The sequence below is a fragment of the Tenrec ecaudatus genome, chromosome 1 (assembly GCF_050624435.1).
Source record: "Tenrec ecaudatus isolate mTenEca1 chromosome 1, mTenEca1.hap1, whole genome shotgun sequence".
Lineage (NCBI taxonomy): Eukaryota > Metazoa > Chordata > Mammalia > Afrosoricida > Tenrecidae > Tenrec > Tenrec ecaudatus.
Window position 1 is genome coordinate 136887448 of NC_134530.1, and position 17955 is coordinate 136905402.

General features: G+C 36.8%; 1 protein-coding gene across 2 annotated transcripts in view; it reads right to left on the minus strand.

The window, feature by feature from the left end:
* Positions 1–17955, minus strand: part of COL11A1 (collagen type XI alpha 1 chain) — a 251063-nt gene that overhangs the window by 186768 nt on the left and 46340 nt on the right. For both annotated transcript variants that reach the window (XM_075558829.1, XM_075558828.1), the window contains exon 4: positions 13858–14020. In XM_075558829.1, the coding sequence (XP_075414944.1) occupies positions 13858–14020 (163 nt within the window). The remainder of the gene's footprint in view (positions 1–13857; positions 14021–17955) is intronic.

The window sequence follows — 17955 nt, forward strand, 5'->3', positions numbered from 1 at the left end:
CTTCTTCAAAGACTTGGAAAAACTGATTTCCAACTTCATATGGAGGGGCCTGAACGCCAGATTAGCAGAGAACTCCTCGAGAAGAAGGACACAGTGGGAGGGCTTGCTCTACCTGGCTTTAGCACATACTGTGCAGCCACAGTAGTCAAAACAGCATGGTAAAGGCATAACGACAGATATGCAGACCAATGGAAAAGAGCTGAAGACCCAGAAATAAAAACATCAGCATACAGGCAACTGATCTTTGATAAGGGCCCAAAAATATTAAATGGGAAGCAGATTCCATCTTCAATAAATGGTGCTGGAAAAAATGGATATCTACCTGCAGAAAAATGAAGCAAGACCCTTATCTAACTCTATGCACAAGAATAAACTCAACATGGATCACAGACCTTGAGATAAAACCCCAAACAATTAGGGTCATTAATGAGGAAATTGGGGCAAACCTGAGAGCGTTGGCACAGGGAATACATAGGCAATCAAAAATAGGGAAGGAAACAAATACAGAGGAGTCACCAATAGACAAGTGGGATATACTGAAGATAAGACACCTGTGTACATTGAAAGAATTCACCAAGAGAGGTAGTAGAGCCCACTGAGTGGGAAAACATCTTTAGCAATGACACATCAGACAAAGGGCTTATTACTAAAATCTGCAATACTTGCAAGCTTTCAATAAGAGAAAAACTAATTGCTCACTGAAGAGTTGGGCAAAGGACCTGAACAGAAGTTTCACAGAGTGTGAAATCCGAATGGCCAATAAACATATGAGAAAATGTTCCCGATCATGAGCCATAAGAGAAATGCAAATCAAAACAACTACGAGATACCACCTAAGCCCCTCAAAGATAGCCCAATTCAAAAAATCAGAAAGCAACAAGTGTTGGAGGGGCTGTGGTGAGATAGGAACTCTCATCCACTGTTGGTGCACTTGAAGGTATGTGCAGCCACTATGGAAATCGATTTGGCAATATCTAACACAAAGGGAAATTGAGCTACCATATGATCCAGTAATTCCCCTACTGGGTATATACCCAGAAGAGGCAAGAAATAAACCACAGCCAGACATCTGTGCTCCAATGTTCATTGAGGCACAGTTCACAATTGCAAGGAGTTGGAAACAACCCAAATTTCCATCAACAGACGAATGGATAAAAAAACTGTGGTGCATACATACAATGGAGTACTACACATCGTTAAAGAGCAGTGATGAACGCATGAAGCATATCACCGCATGGGGAGAACTGGAGGAATTCATGCTAAGTGAAATAAGCCAAGCACAAAAGGACAAGTACAGCATGAGTCCGCTGAGGTAAGTTTATTTTAAAAAAATAAAAGAAGAAGAAGAAAAGAAAAATGCAAAGGGGGCACAGGGAAAAAACTACTATATACAAAAATAAATAAAAGCACTCCAAAGAAAGTACACATTTATCTCTTTATTATTCAACTGCCAATGTTAGACAAGGTTGTTTTTTCTAGATGTAAACTACAGTGATAGCTGCTACACTGCAAAAAGAACTAATGAAAATAAGCATCGGAGAAAGTACGACAAACATTAGCTGCTGCTTTCCCGTCTTCGTTGTTATAAACGATAGGTCAGCCTTGCATAAACGGAGGGTAGAAAGTGTATTTATTCATTTATTGAAAGTATGCGTCGGATGCTCTTCTAGACATTACAATTATAGTAATGAGAAAACATCGTAGCTGACCTTTTGAAATTAAACTAAAAACCTGTTGTCATTGGATTAGCTGTGGTTCATGATGATTTTGTATGTGTCAGAATAGAACAGTGGTTTCCACGGGGTTTCTATATTCTAAATGTTGAAAAGCTGATCCCTGGTACAATGCTCTTAAGCACCTCCGGATGGATCTGAATCACCAAACGTTTAGTTTGTAGTCATGTGCTCACCCAGGGGCACCATGAAGGGATTCCTCTTGGAGCTTATCCCAAGAGAAAAGACAAATGCAATAAGGCAGAAGGCTAAAAGTGCTGAAAGGAGTAGAAAGCAAAGGAGAGAGATGTGTCAGAGAGTGAAGTGCTACACCCATGAAGTGTGACGAGGGAAGATTTCACTGAGAAAGGGACGTTGAGACACCTGAAAGAAGTGAGGCTGTGTGAAATACAAGTAATTGAGCTGAGCTTTCCTGGCAGAAGGACCAGCAGATTCCCAAGCCTCCAGGTAGGAGCACACTTGATACATTCCAGGAAGCACAGAGGAAACAAGAGGGAGAGCAGCCCCTGAGGAGGCCAGAGAGACATGACAGAAGGGGCTTGCAGATAGACAACCCTGCTGACCTTGGGGGGAGAGGGGATAGCGGGGACATTGGCTTTTATAATAAATAAGTCAAAAGTCAATGAAAGTTTCACAACAAAAAGATTACATTCTTCATTCATTCATTAACTCATCCATTCCCTCAGTCGGGTATTATTTGTCAGGAATGTTTGTAGTTTTGCACCTTAAAGAAAAGGCTAAAGGATGGAAGGATAGAGCAAAGATCAATTACAAAGCTATTGAAATTATCCAAAGAAGAGAGAATATAATAGTTAAGAAGTAGTGGGTACTTAGGCATAATGGTTAAGCTAACTAAAGATCAGATTTTAACCCAACAGCCACGCTGTGAGAGAGAAATAGAAAGACCTGCTTCTGGAAAGATTACAGCCTTGTAAACCCAAGGGGGCAGCTGTACTCTGCCCTCTGGTTGCTCTGTGTTGGCATCTACCAGACAGTGAGGACTTCAATAAGAACTGTATACCTAATTAAAGTAATGGAAATCTTACTCTGAAAAAATTAATACTTTAAGAAGAGAGGTACATATTAGTAGACATGTATTGCTCCTTCTTTGGCCTTTTGCAATGTCCAACTTTCACATGCACATGAGGCACTTGAAAATACCAAGGTTTGGGTCAGGTGCACCCCTTGTTCTTCAACATTCCAAAGAGTTCTGTGCAGCAGATTTTAATGCACCTTTTTTTTATTTTTTTGATCTCTTGGCTGTTGCTTCTATGAGCCTTCATTGTGGAGCTAAGCAATATAAAATACTAGAAAATGTTCTCTGTTTATCATAATGTTATGTACTGGTATAGTTGTGAAGATGTTAGTCTTTGAGACATAGTAATGGTTATGTGTTGGACTACGAACTGCAGGGACGGGAGTTCAAAACAGCCAGCAGCTCCTTCAAAGAAAGAACGGATATTTCTACTGTGAACAATTACAGTCTCAGAAACCCATAGGGAATCACCATGAGTCAACATTGCCTTGATGGCAGTGAGTGTGATTTTTTGGTTTACATTAAGTCATTATAAATACTGAAGGCTCCAACCCTTGACTTTCGTCAGCAAGTGTTTCAAATCCTCCTCACTTTCAGCATGCATGACTGTGTCATCTTCATATTGCAGGTGAATTATAAGTCTTCCTCAAATCCAGATCTTGCATTCTTCTTCAAATAATCCAGCTTCTGGATGATTTGCTCAGCATACTGACTTAATGAGAATAGTTAGTAAGGGAATAAAACTCTGACACATTCCTTTTCTGATTTTGAACGGTGCAGTATTCTCTTATTCTACCAGTACAACTGCCCTGGGCAACTTTCCCATGAGCACAATGAAGCACACTGGAATTCCGAATCTTCTTAGTGTGATCCATACTTTGTGGTGATTCACAATCATTAAAGCACAAGCTAACATCGTTCTGGTATTCCTGTATTTTCCGTCAAGATCCATCTAACATCAGCAATGATATCCCTTGTTGAAAGCCCTCTTCTGAATCTCCCATGGACCTCCAGCCCCTCCATGTTGATGGGCTGCGGCAAACATTGTTGGATGATCTTCAGAAAAATTCCCTTTTATTTGACTAGTGATCTGGTTCTATAGTTTGAGCATTCTGTTGAGTCACCTTTCTTTGGAATGTATAAAAATATGGATCCCTCCCAATCACTTAGCCAAGTAGCTGTCTTTAAATTTCTTGGCACAGGTAAATACTTTAAGTGCTTTGGTATTTCATCAAATTGAAATATTTCTATTGGTGTGTTATCAATTCCTAGAGTCTTGTTTTTGGCTAATGCTTTCAAAGCTGCTTGAATTTCTTCCTTCAGCAACACTAGTTCTTACTCTTCTGAGACTTCCTGAAATGGTGGGAAATCAACTAGCTCTTTTTGGTAGAGTGACACTGTTTATTCTTTCTATCTTCGCTTGATGCTTCCTGCATCATTCTATATATTGCCCACAGAATCTTTCAATGTTGCAACATGAGATGTAAATGTTCTCTTGAGTTCTTTCATTTTAACATATGCTAAGCATGTTCTTCTGCTTGGATTTTCTAACTCTAATAATGCAAATGTCATTATAATATTTGACTTTATCTTTTCTTGCCACATTTTGAAATTTTCTGTTCAGCTCGTTGACTTCATCATTTCTTCCCTTAGATACTCTCTGACTAATAACAAGTTTCAGAGTCTCTTCTGACACCCACTTTGATCTTTCTTGCTTTCCTTTCTTTTTAATGTCTTTTGCTCTCTTCATGAAAGATGTTCTTGATGTCCTCCAAGAGCTCAACGGGTCTTCTTACATATTGTTCAATGCATCAAATTTATTCTTGAGACCTCTCAAAATTCAGGTGGGATAGACATAGGGTCATATGTTGGTTCTCTTGGATTTGTTTTTGTTTTCTTCACCTTCAACCTGCACTTACATAAGAACAATTGATGGTTTGTTCCACAATCAGTGCCTGGGCTGATTTTAGCTCTGAATTGTGCTTTTTCATTGCATTTTCCCACCATATAACTCACTGCCATTGAGTCATTTCTGATTCACAGTGACCTCTCTGGGTTTCTAAGATAAGTATTTACAGATGTAGAATGGCCAGTCTTTCCCAGCATAAATGCTGGTGGTTTCAAACTGCCAACCATGTGGATTGCAGCCCAACGCGTAACCACTACACCACCAGGGCTCACTTTCATCCCACAGATATCGCCTTGATTTCAGTGTATTACACCTGGAGACGTCCATGTGTATAGTTAACTTTTGCCTTGTTGAAAAAGATATTTGCAATGAACAAGTCATTAGTCTTGCAAAATTCTATCATGTCATCTCCAGTTTTGTTTCTATCCCCAAATCCATACTTTCCAACCACTGTTCCTTCCTGTTTCTTTTCAGCATTTGGATTCCAATTGCCAATAATTGTCACTTCATCTTTAGTGCATGCTTGATCAATTTCTGATTCAAGTCATTGGTAGAATTATTCAGTGTCTTCATCACTGGTTTTGGTTGTGGTGAATAAATCTAAATAATACTTTTATGGGTTGGCACCACAACTTGGTAAAAATTATTAATCACCTAACCTACATAATTTATATATATATATATATATATATATATATATATATATATATATAAAATGAATCACATCTTAAAATGTGTAGGAATAGCTATACAGATATAGATAATGCTTAACATAAAATATGCGTGTATTTTATCCAAACTGTGGTCATGGAATGTATTCTAATTCACAGTGATTTCACATGTTTTAGAGTAGAACTGTGAACAATAATATTTTCAATATGAATTTTTGGATATACATCCCCAGATCTTTCTTTTAAGAAACCAATGAGTAGACTTAAACTTGTCAATCTTAACCACAATCTATCAGTTAGCTATTTTCAACACCCACGATATCCATGGTTTATAAAGCTACTACTGAAGAATACCATGTAGATATATTTAACTATTGCGACATGAAAACAAAACTATTTCCTTTAAAAACAACATATAAATTGTTCTATATTACAACAAGTTAACATGGTCATGAATTTAATATGTATTGTTGTTGAACCTAAAGTTACATTGGTACATTGCATCTCCAGGATTTTAAAACTAAACTGTATTCTGCTTCCACTTATCTAATTCATTTAGACTTGGAGTGTGTATTTTAATCAAGTCCATCAAATGTCTATCCATGCTTATAGCCACAATTAATGCCCTGGAACTTGTATATTTTTCATAACATTAAGCAACAGGTAAGCGTGGTATGTTGGTGTATTACACAAAACGTGAAAAACAAAAGGAATTCCAAAGGTACTTTGTCAATAATTAAAGAAAAAGCTACTATCATATTCCCAAATGCATGTGTTTTCAAATGCATAAAGCAAACAAAATTAAATAACTATAAGCAGAGGCAAAATTTCCTTAGCTTTCTGTTTTGTCCACCTTCTGTTACTCTCCCAGAATAGGAGAGGAAGTCCCTTTTCAGAAGGACATTTTATTTTTGCTTTCAGGTATAAAAGTTCATTAAAATAATGATCTGATGATTCAAGAGTTTGTTATACAGTCAAATTTAAAATTTTGTTGCCCATAACTTCTGTTTCTATCAAATTTCAGAAAAAGCACATAAGAAATATCGTGTTTGTAAACAAACTCATATAATACATACTATTTTAAGATACAGATATAAATATTTAAGAAATATTAAATAACTTAATTACCAAATACTTTTGTTAAGTAAATAGTACTGTTATCTCATTGTAAAGATGAGAGAAAAAGGTATTGAGTGGTAGATAACGTGTCCATTAGCAAAAAGACAGTAAATTCTAAAGTCAGAAATCAAACCTAGAGTCAATATTATTAACTACCATGCTATAAGAAGAAAATAAATATAAAAAATTTTAGCATCTCTTTCCTTCAACTCTCTCTTCCCTTGTTGAGATGATGAACGATACCTTTCATTTTCCAAGTGGAACCATGGAAATTATTCTATGAACTGCTCCCACTTAATGCTTACTTCCTGATTCTAAGGTTTATATTGTATCTACATTCCTAAATACAAAGTAAAAATAAGATTTAAAATAATAATGAACACATCTTTCTGTTTTAGAATATAAATTAAAAGCACATACTGAAAAAAAGTTTAAACGGTGTAGGATATATTTTATTATTATATGCAAATACACCAAAAAACTCTGGGTAAAAAGGTTTAATACATTTTTTAAAAATAATACCATCCTATTTTAGAAGGTGAAACTTGCAAAATCCCATGATATAGTCTCTATGTTAATGAAAAAAATTTGTGTAAGGAATTAACTTTTTTATGTTTATATATCAAAGTTCCAATTTTCCTAAATTAGTGTAATCTTACAATACTACAATCCTTTCTTTGGTTGAATACATCAAACTCTGAGAAAAATATTTTTTAAAAGTTACCTAAAAATCTAAAGCATGAAGAAAGCAGGCAAATCAGCATGTGGAGAAGCAAAGCCACCTGTGGATATATTTCCTATGAGGATCATTTTTCCTACTGGAGGGTTTGTTGCAAGAGCAGAACACAGTATCTGAGCGATACAATGTGATGGTGCCCAACACAATAAAAATCTCTAACCAGATAAAAAATTAATAATAGAACAGGTCAGCAAATGTAAAGTTTACTCCAGAGGTTCGAAAAAGAGGACTTTCTAATTTTTTGTATGAACCAAATAAATCTCAGACTATTTCAATAAGTCATCTTTTGTAGCAAACCAAAACCAACATACAAAACACTCAAAAACTTGAATCGAGTTTAGTAATACACAAGTCTCAGAATACCTCCCAAATTTTGTTTTTATTGACCGGAACAAAGCAAGCAAACATATCCTTTAAAAACTGAATTGAAATATATACCACAGCCCACAGAAGACAAGGCAGAACATATGGTCTAACCTTCCTTGGCTGAATGCCTGCCTAAGTGAAAATATCAATATTTTCCAAGAATAAAGAACAAAACTCTAAATGCAAAATAATATTCAGAAACCCAGATGTTCATTGGCATCCACGCTTCCAGTACATCTATGGATATACCAAAATCCATGGGTACTTAACTTCCATGAAAAAATGGGATAATTGCACTTAACCTAAATGCACACTGAAGTAGACTTGAAATTATCTCCAGATTACTTAACTAACAATGTATTCTGTTTCCTCAGCCATTGAGGGAATGATGTGATGACTTAATTGCTATTTTTTTCTTTTAAAATATTTGATACGCTGTTGACTGAATCGTGGATATAGTACTTGCAGGTACAGAGGATAGACTATATAATTAAAATCACTCAACTAAGAAAGAGCCAAGAAATTATGACTAAATCTCAAGTTAAAATAAACAGATGTGAATATCTTGACAATCCAGACACTGAAACTCTCACAGACTTTTGAAAAATTAATATAAGTATACAAAACAATAAAACACATCTTTGAAAGGAGTAAAAGATAGAAATACAAATTTGTAAACTAAAAACTTTTCTTTAAAAAAAGAAAAATCTACAATTGAAAACAGTAATACTTAAATAACTCACATGACAGAAACTAAAAAGAGAAGTGGGGTGTGGGGGAAGCACAGAAAGTCAATGGACTTGAAGCTAAATCAACAGAAAATATTCAAATCTAAACATACATGGAAAAATGACATCTGAGAATAAGTCAACGGGGATGGCATTTTTGTAACTGGAGACTAAGAAGAGCATAAGAAAGAAATCAAAGTGGAAAAGAATTTGAAGAAATAATTCTCAAAGCATCCCACCTTTTTTGGAAAACATTTATTTCAAGATTTAATAAGTTCCAAGAAATCCAAAATAGAATAAATCCAAATAAAAACATGTCTGGATGCCTCATAATAAAACTGTTTCAAAAGTACATATGAAATAGAAATTATTAATAGCAGCTAAATAAAGATGATATATTGTTTATGTCATTTAGTATCTGAAACCATGGGATAACAGTAAAGTGAAAAAATATTATTGAAGTATTTAAAGGAAAATTAAACACCAAGTCAACTAAGGAGATCACCCATAATTTAGAACTGTTAATATTAAAGGAAGAAGTTCCAGATATCTGCAGGCATTGACAGAAATTTTAGGCTACAGAAATTGACAAAGTGCCACAGGAAGAATTTCAACAAAACAATGCAAACTGTAAGTGTTCACAATCTATACTAAAATTTTTGGAAAAAACTACCTGGCCAACTGACTGGAAGAGAGCCATATTTGTGGTCATTCCAAAGAAAAATGGCTCAAAAGAATTTAGAATTTATTGAACTAATTATTAATAACACATGAAAGTAAAATTTTTGCAAGTAAAATTTTACTTAATATACTCCAAAATCATTGCCAAAATCCATCCACAGAGGGCTACCAGAAATTAAAGTTGGATTCAAGAGAAGCTGTAAAACAAGGCATATCATTGATGATGTCAAGTTGATCTTGACTGGAAGTAGACATGACTAGAAAAAGATTGACCTGTGTTTCTTTCACTATGTCAATTGTCATGGTTGGCCATAGATGCCATCAGTTGATTCCCACGCATAGACACCCTGTGTACAACAGGACAAACTCTATCTGCTCTTGTACCATCCTCACAATTGTCATTTTGTCTAAGCCCATGGTTGCAGCCAATGTGTCAATCCATCTTGTCTAGGGTCTTCCTTTGTTTCAATACTCCTCTTTTTTATCAAGCATAATATCCTTCTCAATGCCAATCACATGATATTAATAGGCCCATTTATAACAACCACTCACCCCAGTATTTACATATATGTATTTATGTGTGTAGATATAATATACATATGATCATGTATTTTCAGATCTTCCTATGTGTATTGCAGATTTTCCAATGATGGACATTGAGATAGTTAATGGCCAATAAACACATGTGGGGTTAGCTGAAGGGCAGAGAGATAAATGATTTGGTGAACCTCGCCTTTCGAGGGTGCAGCTGCCTTAGCCAGTTCCCTGCTCCAGCTGGCAAGGCTCACTTCCTGTAAGATATCCCCAAGGAGAAGCCATATGGACCTACCCTGATGCAGCCCTGGGTGCTGGAACAGCCATGTGGAGACCCGTGCCAGTGCTGAGATGCTTACACATTCACTGATTCATCATTCCTCCTGCGGTTGGCATCACTGCGTGTGTTTTGTGCGATGGAGAGGACTTTTTGGATTGGTGTTGGACTTATGGGCTAATGTTGAACTTGTAGGCTTGTAGGCTGGGTTGGGATGTTTTCTTGACGTGTACTTACCCTTTATAAAAAACTCTCTCATACATATTAATTTCTGTGGGTTTGTTTCTCTAATTTGTATTTGTATCTCTATCCAGACTAACACAGTTATTGATTGGCACATAAAAAGATATAGATAGAAAATATATAAATATAGCTGTAGATATAGATGACATAGATACATAGACAAAGATATAGCTATAGATAGGTATATAAAATTCCTAACATTGAAAGATTTGAGGAAACATTATCATTATATGAGGGGGTTTGAAGACATTCGTGGAACAACAGAATATTACACAATGTTAAACACCAATGATCACTCATTGAAATACCTCATAACATCAATGAAACTGTATGACATGATGCTAAATGAAATTAATCAATTACAATAGAAAATGTTGCATAATACTGTTAGTTTTAACAGTCATGAAAAGGTTTTTCACACTAAAATAAGTATTTTTAATGGTTTCCAGGAATGGGGAGGTGCAGGGGTAGTGAAATAGTTAATGCTTCTCTCTAGTGCAAGTCTCTGTAACTCCCACCAAATAACCTGTTTCTGCATGGGTCTGGGTAACGAGTTGCTGAAAGATAGAGGATTTGCCTGTGAGTAAATGTTAACAGGTTCATAGGATTGCCATTCTGCTGAGAAGAAGGGGGATCAGATTTCACTACCCACAAAATCCAGGAGTAGAGTGTGTCCTCTGGATCCCCTAATCCCTGTGGAGTGTACTTCCGGGATCCATAAGACAGTTGTGATATCAGGAGCAGCAGCAGAACGAGGAGCGAGAACATAGATCAGAGTGTTTGTTTTCCCAGCTCCCCGTGCTCTGGGGCAAGAGACTGGCTTGTGTGATGGGGCTGGACTTGCTGACTCAAGGAGGTAGAGTGAGTGCCTTCAGGTTGTAGCTTACTCAAGTGGGCGCTTCTGGCCACTTAATTAGGGGAGATGCATGCACTGACCCCCAGAACTTGAGCCGAATGCCTTTGGGGTGCAGCTCACAGTGGAGTGGCATGCCCTTTGGGCATTTATTAGCAGTCCTCAAAAAAAACTTTGTACCATGTTCTGACTGAAGAACTATATCTTGAGCATTTCTCACTTGCACTGTAATATGTTAGCTTCTTTAATAAACCCCTTAATAATGAATAATGTGACTACTATATGATCATTGCAATGAATTATAGAATCTAGATGACAAAGTAGAGAGAGAATCCAAAGAGAAAAGATTGGAAAATCACTGGATAGAGAGTAGACACATGTTCACCTGGATGAAGGGAAATGCAAAACAATCAGACCAAGTTTCCAAAAGTGATGGAGACAAGGGTCACTGGGAAGAGTGGAAGAGTGACAGGCATAGGAGTGAATACTGTTATATACACAACCTTACAAGAACGGTGATCTGCAAGTAGATTCAAAGAGGGACACACGGGCTGGGTACTATTGGCTTCTCCTGTCCAGAGGAAAGGGTGAATGAAGGCAATCATAGATGTATGGAAACAATCAGTCTAGTGGACTAATGGACAACATGAACATTAGTCTCTGCAATGTTAAAAACAAGAATTAGATGGCCTGCTACCACTGAAAACTGGTCTGCACAGGATCATAACAGAGGGTCTGGAGAGAGTGAGAGATAAAGGTGGAACAAAAGTCCAAATCATGAAAGAGACCTGGCTGACTGGTTCCGTAAAGAGCGGTGCAATTCGTGAAAATATGAGCCTTCATTAACCTTTAGGTCTGGAAAAAATTTATACGCATGCCTCAATGTTCAGTCTTAGGAAACCAAAGGGGACAGTTCTACTCTGTCCTGTCTGGTTGCTATGAGCTGGAATTGACTTTTTGGCCTAAACAATGAGATAGAAGTGTATTATCTGACCCCAGTCTATAAATTAGTGTTGTATAATATACCAAAATACATATATGTATGTATGTATATTATGTATATGTGTAATATAATATATTATGGAGAAAACCAGAAACAAAAAGGATAGCTGTCACTCTGAATTTATCTTGTTCTTTATATGAAAATAAGGAGCCCAGGTGGCACTGTGGGTTAATCATTCGGCTGCTACCTGCCAGTCAGAAGTTCACTTAGCAGCCACCTGAGACAGTGAAGAAGCTGTCTACTCCCATAAGGATTCACAACCTCAGAAATTCTATGTGAAATGCTACAAGTTAGAACTGACTAAATGACAAGGTTTTGGTTTAGCTCTCTCTCTCACACACACACACACACACACACACACACACACACACACACACGCATGCAAGCTTCAAAAAGTTAATGGAATATGAACTGAAAGTTGAATTGAAAGATAACTGCATTTTTCTATAACTTTAAAGCCATCTCATATGCCTGTGCATGTATTTGCGGCCTGAAATTATATATGTATATATATGGTGTGTGTGTGTCTGTGTGCATACCACTGTGATTAGGTGCCGTGGACTCCGTTGAGATTCAAAGGGAGCCAGTCTGAAATGGAACGAAGCACGACCAACACAGCGTCGTGTTTGATCTCATTGCTGCAGGCCCCTATGCCAACCCAGCTAATTGAAGGGCGTCCTCTCTTCACCTGAGTCTCCTCTTTACAACATGTGATGCCCTTTTCTAGAGACTTTCCGTCCTGATAACATGTTCAAAGTATGAGAGACAGAGGCTTGTCATTCTAGTTTCCAAAGAATGGTCTCAGCTTGCTTCTCCATAAATGTATGTGTTCATTCTTCTGGCAGCCCCTGGTGCATTCGGCATTCTATGGCCACACCATCATTCAAAAGCAACATCAATTCCTCTCTGGTATTCCTTATCCACTGTTCAATTGTTCAAAGGATGTGGGGTGATAGAAAATATACTGCTTGGATGAAAAACACCACCGTCTTACGTTCTTTACCACTTTAGAGAGGTCTTCTTGTCTATCTTAGTCTGTATGCCATACTGACCCCTAGCCACCGAGTGGCACTACTGTTCTTTAAAACACCAGTGGGATGCCTTCAACATATCAATATGCATGACACCATGGTATGATATATTGGCACATGATTAGTGGCATAGACAAACATGCTTATGTGAGTCACAAATCAACAAAACACAGCAATCGTCCTATGTGAAACACGGTTATTAACTTATAATAGATTGTGCCTTGAAAAATAAATTACTCAGAACTTGTATGAAAAGAATCACTATGGTGACAAAGTGTCCAGTGTGCATCCCTAAGGTCAAGACTCAGATCTGTTTGTGCCATTAAAAATTAAGTGAAAAATTAAAGTATGAATAACCAGGTTGAATTATTATTCTCAGTATGAAAAGAATTTGATTATTATAATTAATAAAATATAATTGAAAAGTAGCTTTTACCATGTGTATAGAGTGTTAACATTAGTGAAAAGAAAAAATGATTTTAAAAACAAAGTTCATCTTCTGCAATATGATCTCAGCTTTATCTTGGAAACATTGACAGCAGGCAAATGAAAAATATATGCCTTTCACATTTCTCTAAATTAATATCCCAGGGATGGAAGGAAAGAAAATATTCTTTTCTCCAAAGAAAATAATACAAAGTACTTAGAGTAAAGCCATTTATCTGTGCTTCCCAAGAGAACAGCACTGCCGTGTACAAATCAAGCAGTCTCTCTGCACGTTGCTCAGGCGGTATCACCACTGTGCCTCGTCATTCTTTTCCTGGACAAGAGTCAACATCCAGGCGGCGCTCACAGAGAAGAAAGCAGGTCACCCTGTATGCACTCCCAACTGGACTGCCCACATGGATTGTCACTGGAACGATCATTTACCAACACTGGCCCATCTGATTAATGACATGCCGCTGAAAGTTGGGTTTGGTTTTAAAGTTCTTACCTCAAAAACTTCTTCATCCAGTATCCTTGTTCCAAAAACAGTGATTCCATTGGTATCCACAATTGCTTTCTCACTTCTATCAAGTGGTTTTGTAGTTTTCTTTTTACAATCAACAATCATTGTAACTGTTTTCTTCTCCACGCTGATTGCTACTCGATGCCACCTACAAAAGCCAAGGAGATCTCCTGTGAGCTCCAAAGAGATTGGTGCGGAATCATTATGCGTATAGAAACAGTGGAGTATTTTAACTTGTAAAGGTGAGCCAGCGTGGTATTAAAATGAAGGTTCATAAATTACTGTTAGTTAGCAGGTTATCACACGCTGTTTACCCTTCAGAGTACTAGGCTCGCAAAAGAACACAATCAGTATAAAATGCACTGAAGGATGTTCATAAAAATCCCTTGCTTTGCTTTTTACTGTAGCAACAAAGACTGAATCTCACTGTGTCCTGATAGAGATTAGAGAAGGAGATAAGAAAGTAATAGTTTCCATGTACGTAAATGCTTTCATCCAAAGTGGAATTCCCTTTAAAAACCTCTGCTCTACTTATCCCCCAGATGGATGGCAAAAAGGAACATCTGCTAATTGAATGCCTGCTCCATCTGCAACAGCTAACCCTTCTAACCGTAAAATACAATGCACTTCTCTGTCTTTATTCAGTTATTTCAACTGCTTTCCTTTTCTTTTTCCATTTGAATTTCAAGACGGTTATAGACCACAACTGTTGGCAGGATCCAAGATTAAGACACAATATCTCCCCTTTCCAGAGCTGGCAGCAAGTGGGAACAGTGAAAGAAACACAGTCAAAGCATGTGTGGAGTGAAAGTCGCAATTCACTCTGCAGCTACTGCTCCAGCTAATTCAGGACAGTGTCGACAGGCACAGGGAGAAGACATAGCCAGTCCTTTGGAAATATATAAATCCATATGGTAAATTAATGGGTTTTATTAACAGTATTTGGTGCTAACAAAAAACAGTTAGTTAAATTCACTTGAATTTTGCAAGTCGGTCTTGCTAATTTGGCTACCTCTTTGGTACATATATACACAAACTCAATATACCAAATCAAAATCAATGCCCTATAGCCAATTCCAACTCACAGCCACTCTAAAGGACAGAGTAGAAGTGCCCCTATGGGTTTCCAAGACTTATTTATTTATCCCCCCCCATTTTATAACATTTTATTGAGGCATCTTACAGCTACCCAAGATTCTTAAACCTTCGCAGGAACAGAGAACCTCATCTTGCACGCATGAGAGACTTATGGGTTTCAACCACCAGTTAGCAATTCAATGGATAGACCACAATGCCATTAAGACTTGCTACACACACACACACACACACACACACACACACACACACACATATATATATATATATATTTCTCCAAGTGAAAAATTGTAAAGTAATATTCCAGAAGTGCCTAGAGCTAGACAGATCCATAAAAGAGCCAAATCATTGCAGTAATCTTGTTCAAATATCTGTTTCATGTGTCTTGGCATGACTACTGATGAGGACCAAGTATTTTTCCATATATGCTTAATTTCAGATCTTTTTCCCTAGCACACAAATTGCTCAGGCATCTGTTTGGTCTAAAATGAGCAAGGTATACAGAAAGCACCATTTAATATAACAAGAACTAAATTTACACATATTTCTGCTACAGAGTCTACACTGCAAACCAGCCCCAATATTTTAGTTACGTTTTTCTTAACATTTTTTAATAATTTCAAATATCAAAAGCTGATTAATACTATAAACTCTATTTTTGTTGAACTAATTTACATTGGTGTGTTTATAATAATATGTAATAATTGTGATGTAATATACCTAATTCTTATTAATATGCTAAATAAGCATTTACTTCACTGTCATTTCTATTCTATATTTCACAGAACACACACTCAAATGATCGGAAAATCCCACCAGTTCTTATGTTCAAAGTATGTACAGACTTCAATGCCTCTCAACTTAATCCAAGTCTCCATTCTGCTCATCGGGAGGTCTAACTAGTCTATTTTGCTTCAGTACTCTTATAGCCTACAAATCTGTTCTCCTGCAAGCCCCAAAGAGACCATTTAAAATTATATTAGACCGTCCAGTACTCACCCCGTATGTCACCATCCTTACCTGCCTCCTAGGACGTTCCCCGGCCTCTCTCTGACCTCAGGCCTGATTGTCCCTCTGTTTCCCTGTATAGTGGCCACGCTTACATTCTTTGATGTTCTTTGTACATTGTTCTTCCCTCTGCCGAGGGTGTTCTTGAGCCAGTGTGAATATGCCGTATCCCCTCACCTTTTGAGGGTTGTTGGTCAATTTGAAACAGTGGCCACCACTTTTAAGTGATTAGCTGCTATCCCAAAATTTGGCAAATCCACTGTGGGAAAAGGACTCCACTGAATATTATCTCCCAGGAAACTCTGGGAGAGTATATTCTGTCATATGTGGTCAGTCTGGGCTGAATTCAACAGAAGGATACCTGAAATCATCATACATAGTTTTACCCTGCTTTGTTTTCATTCATAGATCTACCAGCATTGCGTATTAAATATTTACATGTTTGTCCATTGTCTGTCACTACTAGCGCCTAAGTCCTAGGAGGGGATAAGCTTCTTCAGTGTCCTGAAGTCTAACACTTAACTTCTTATGGTTAGGAGTTAATAAGTACTGATGGTATGAATGAACTGATTACAATCCTTAGAAAGAGAAAATCTGCTTCAGTAACAATACATTTTTCTTTCTTTTTTTAATCGTTTTATTAGGGGCTCATACAATTCTTATCACAATCCATACATATATCAATTGTGTAAAGCACATTTGTGCCCTCATCATTCTCAAAACATTTGCTCTCCACTTAAACCCCTGGCATCACCAACTCATTTTCCCCTCCCTCCACGCTCCCCCCTCCCTCATGAAACCTTTATAATTTATATATTATTATTTTGTCATATCTTACCCTGTCTGGCGTCTCCCTTCACCCACTCTTCTGTTGTCCGTCCCCCAGGGAGGAGATCACATGTAGATCCTTGTAATCGGTTCCTCCCTCCCAGTATCGCTACTTACAACACTGGCCCTGAAGGGATCATCCGCCCTGGATTCCCTGTGCTTCCAGTTCCTATCTGAACCAGTGTACATCCTCTAGTCTAGCAAGATTTGTAAGGTAGAATTGGGATCATGATAGTGGGAGATGAGGAAGCATTTAGGAACTAGAGGAAATTTTATGCCAGTTGATTTCTGGAAATATCATACTTTAACAGTACATAATATATTGCTTGGCACACAGTTAGGATTTAATAAGTTGTTGCTGAAATAATGTTTAAATCACTATTATTATTAATTCATTTTATTCAGATTATTGTTAAGGTAATATTTTACCATGATGACATATATATGTATAGTACCGCCCCTTATTCTGTTTGATAGTAAATAAAAAATTTTATTGACAATTCCCTGGCCTAAAAATTTAGATTGGTATTTAGTAGTAGTCACAGAATGATATGCAATCCATTATAACATTTATTTGTGCATCAGATAATATTAGGAATTGCTCCTAAAAGCCTCTATTTTTTCTGGTAATGAAACTTAAATATTTCTCCATTAATCATGGCAAAGTTAATTTGAGTAGGCATTTTGTTCCTATTTGCATTTACTTCTTATGTCTAAAGCCAAAAATCACATATGTAATAAACTGTCTATTTTTAGAAATTTAGACTCAGTAATAAAATATCAAGTAAATTTTGCAAGCATTGCTATGTGTTTAGTTGCTCTCCAAATTAAGTAAGGGCAATGTTCACAAATTATATTTTTATTAGTTGACATTTTAATTCTAATATCAGACATACTTTTTGTGTATGTAAATAAATTTGGCTATTCTCTTTTTATTTTTACATTAGTTTAAGGAACTAATCTTAATTCTAATATAATATATAATCCATCACCTTTAAGGGAAAAAAGATGTATATGTGGATATATATTTATGAGCTTCCCAACATTAAACTTGGGTTAAAAATTCAAGCTGCTTTAGGCGGGTATTCAGTTAATCCATGATCACTAGCTCTTGAAATCTCTGACATTCCTCATTAAAATGATTGCAGGAAG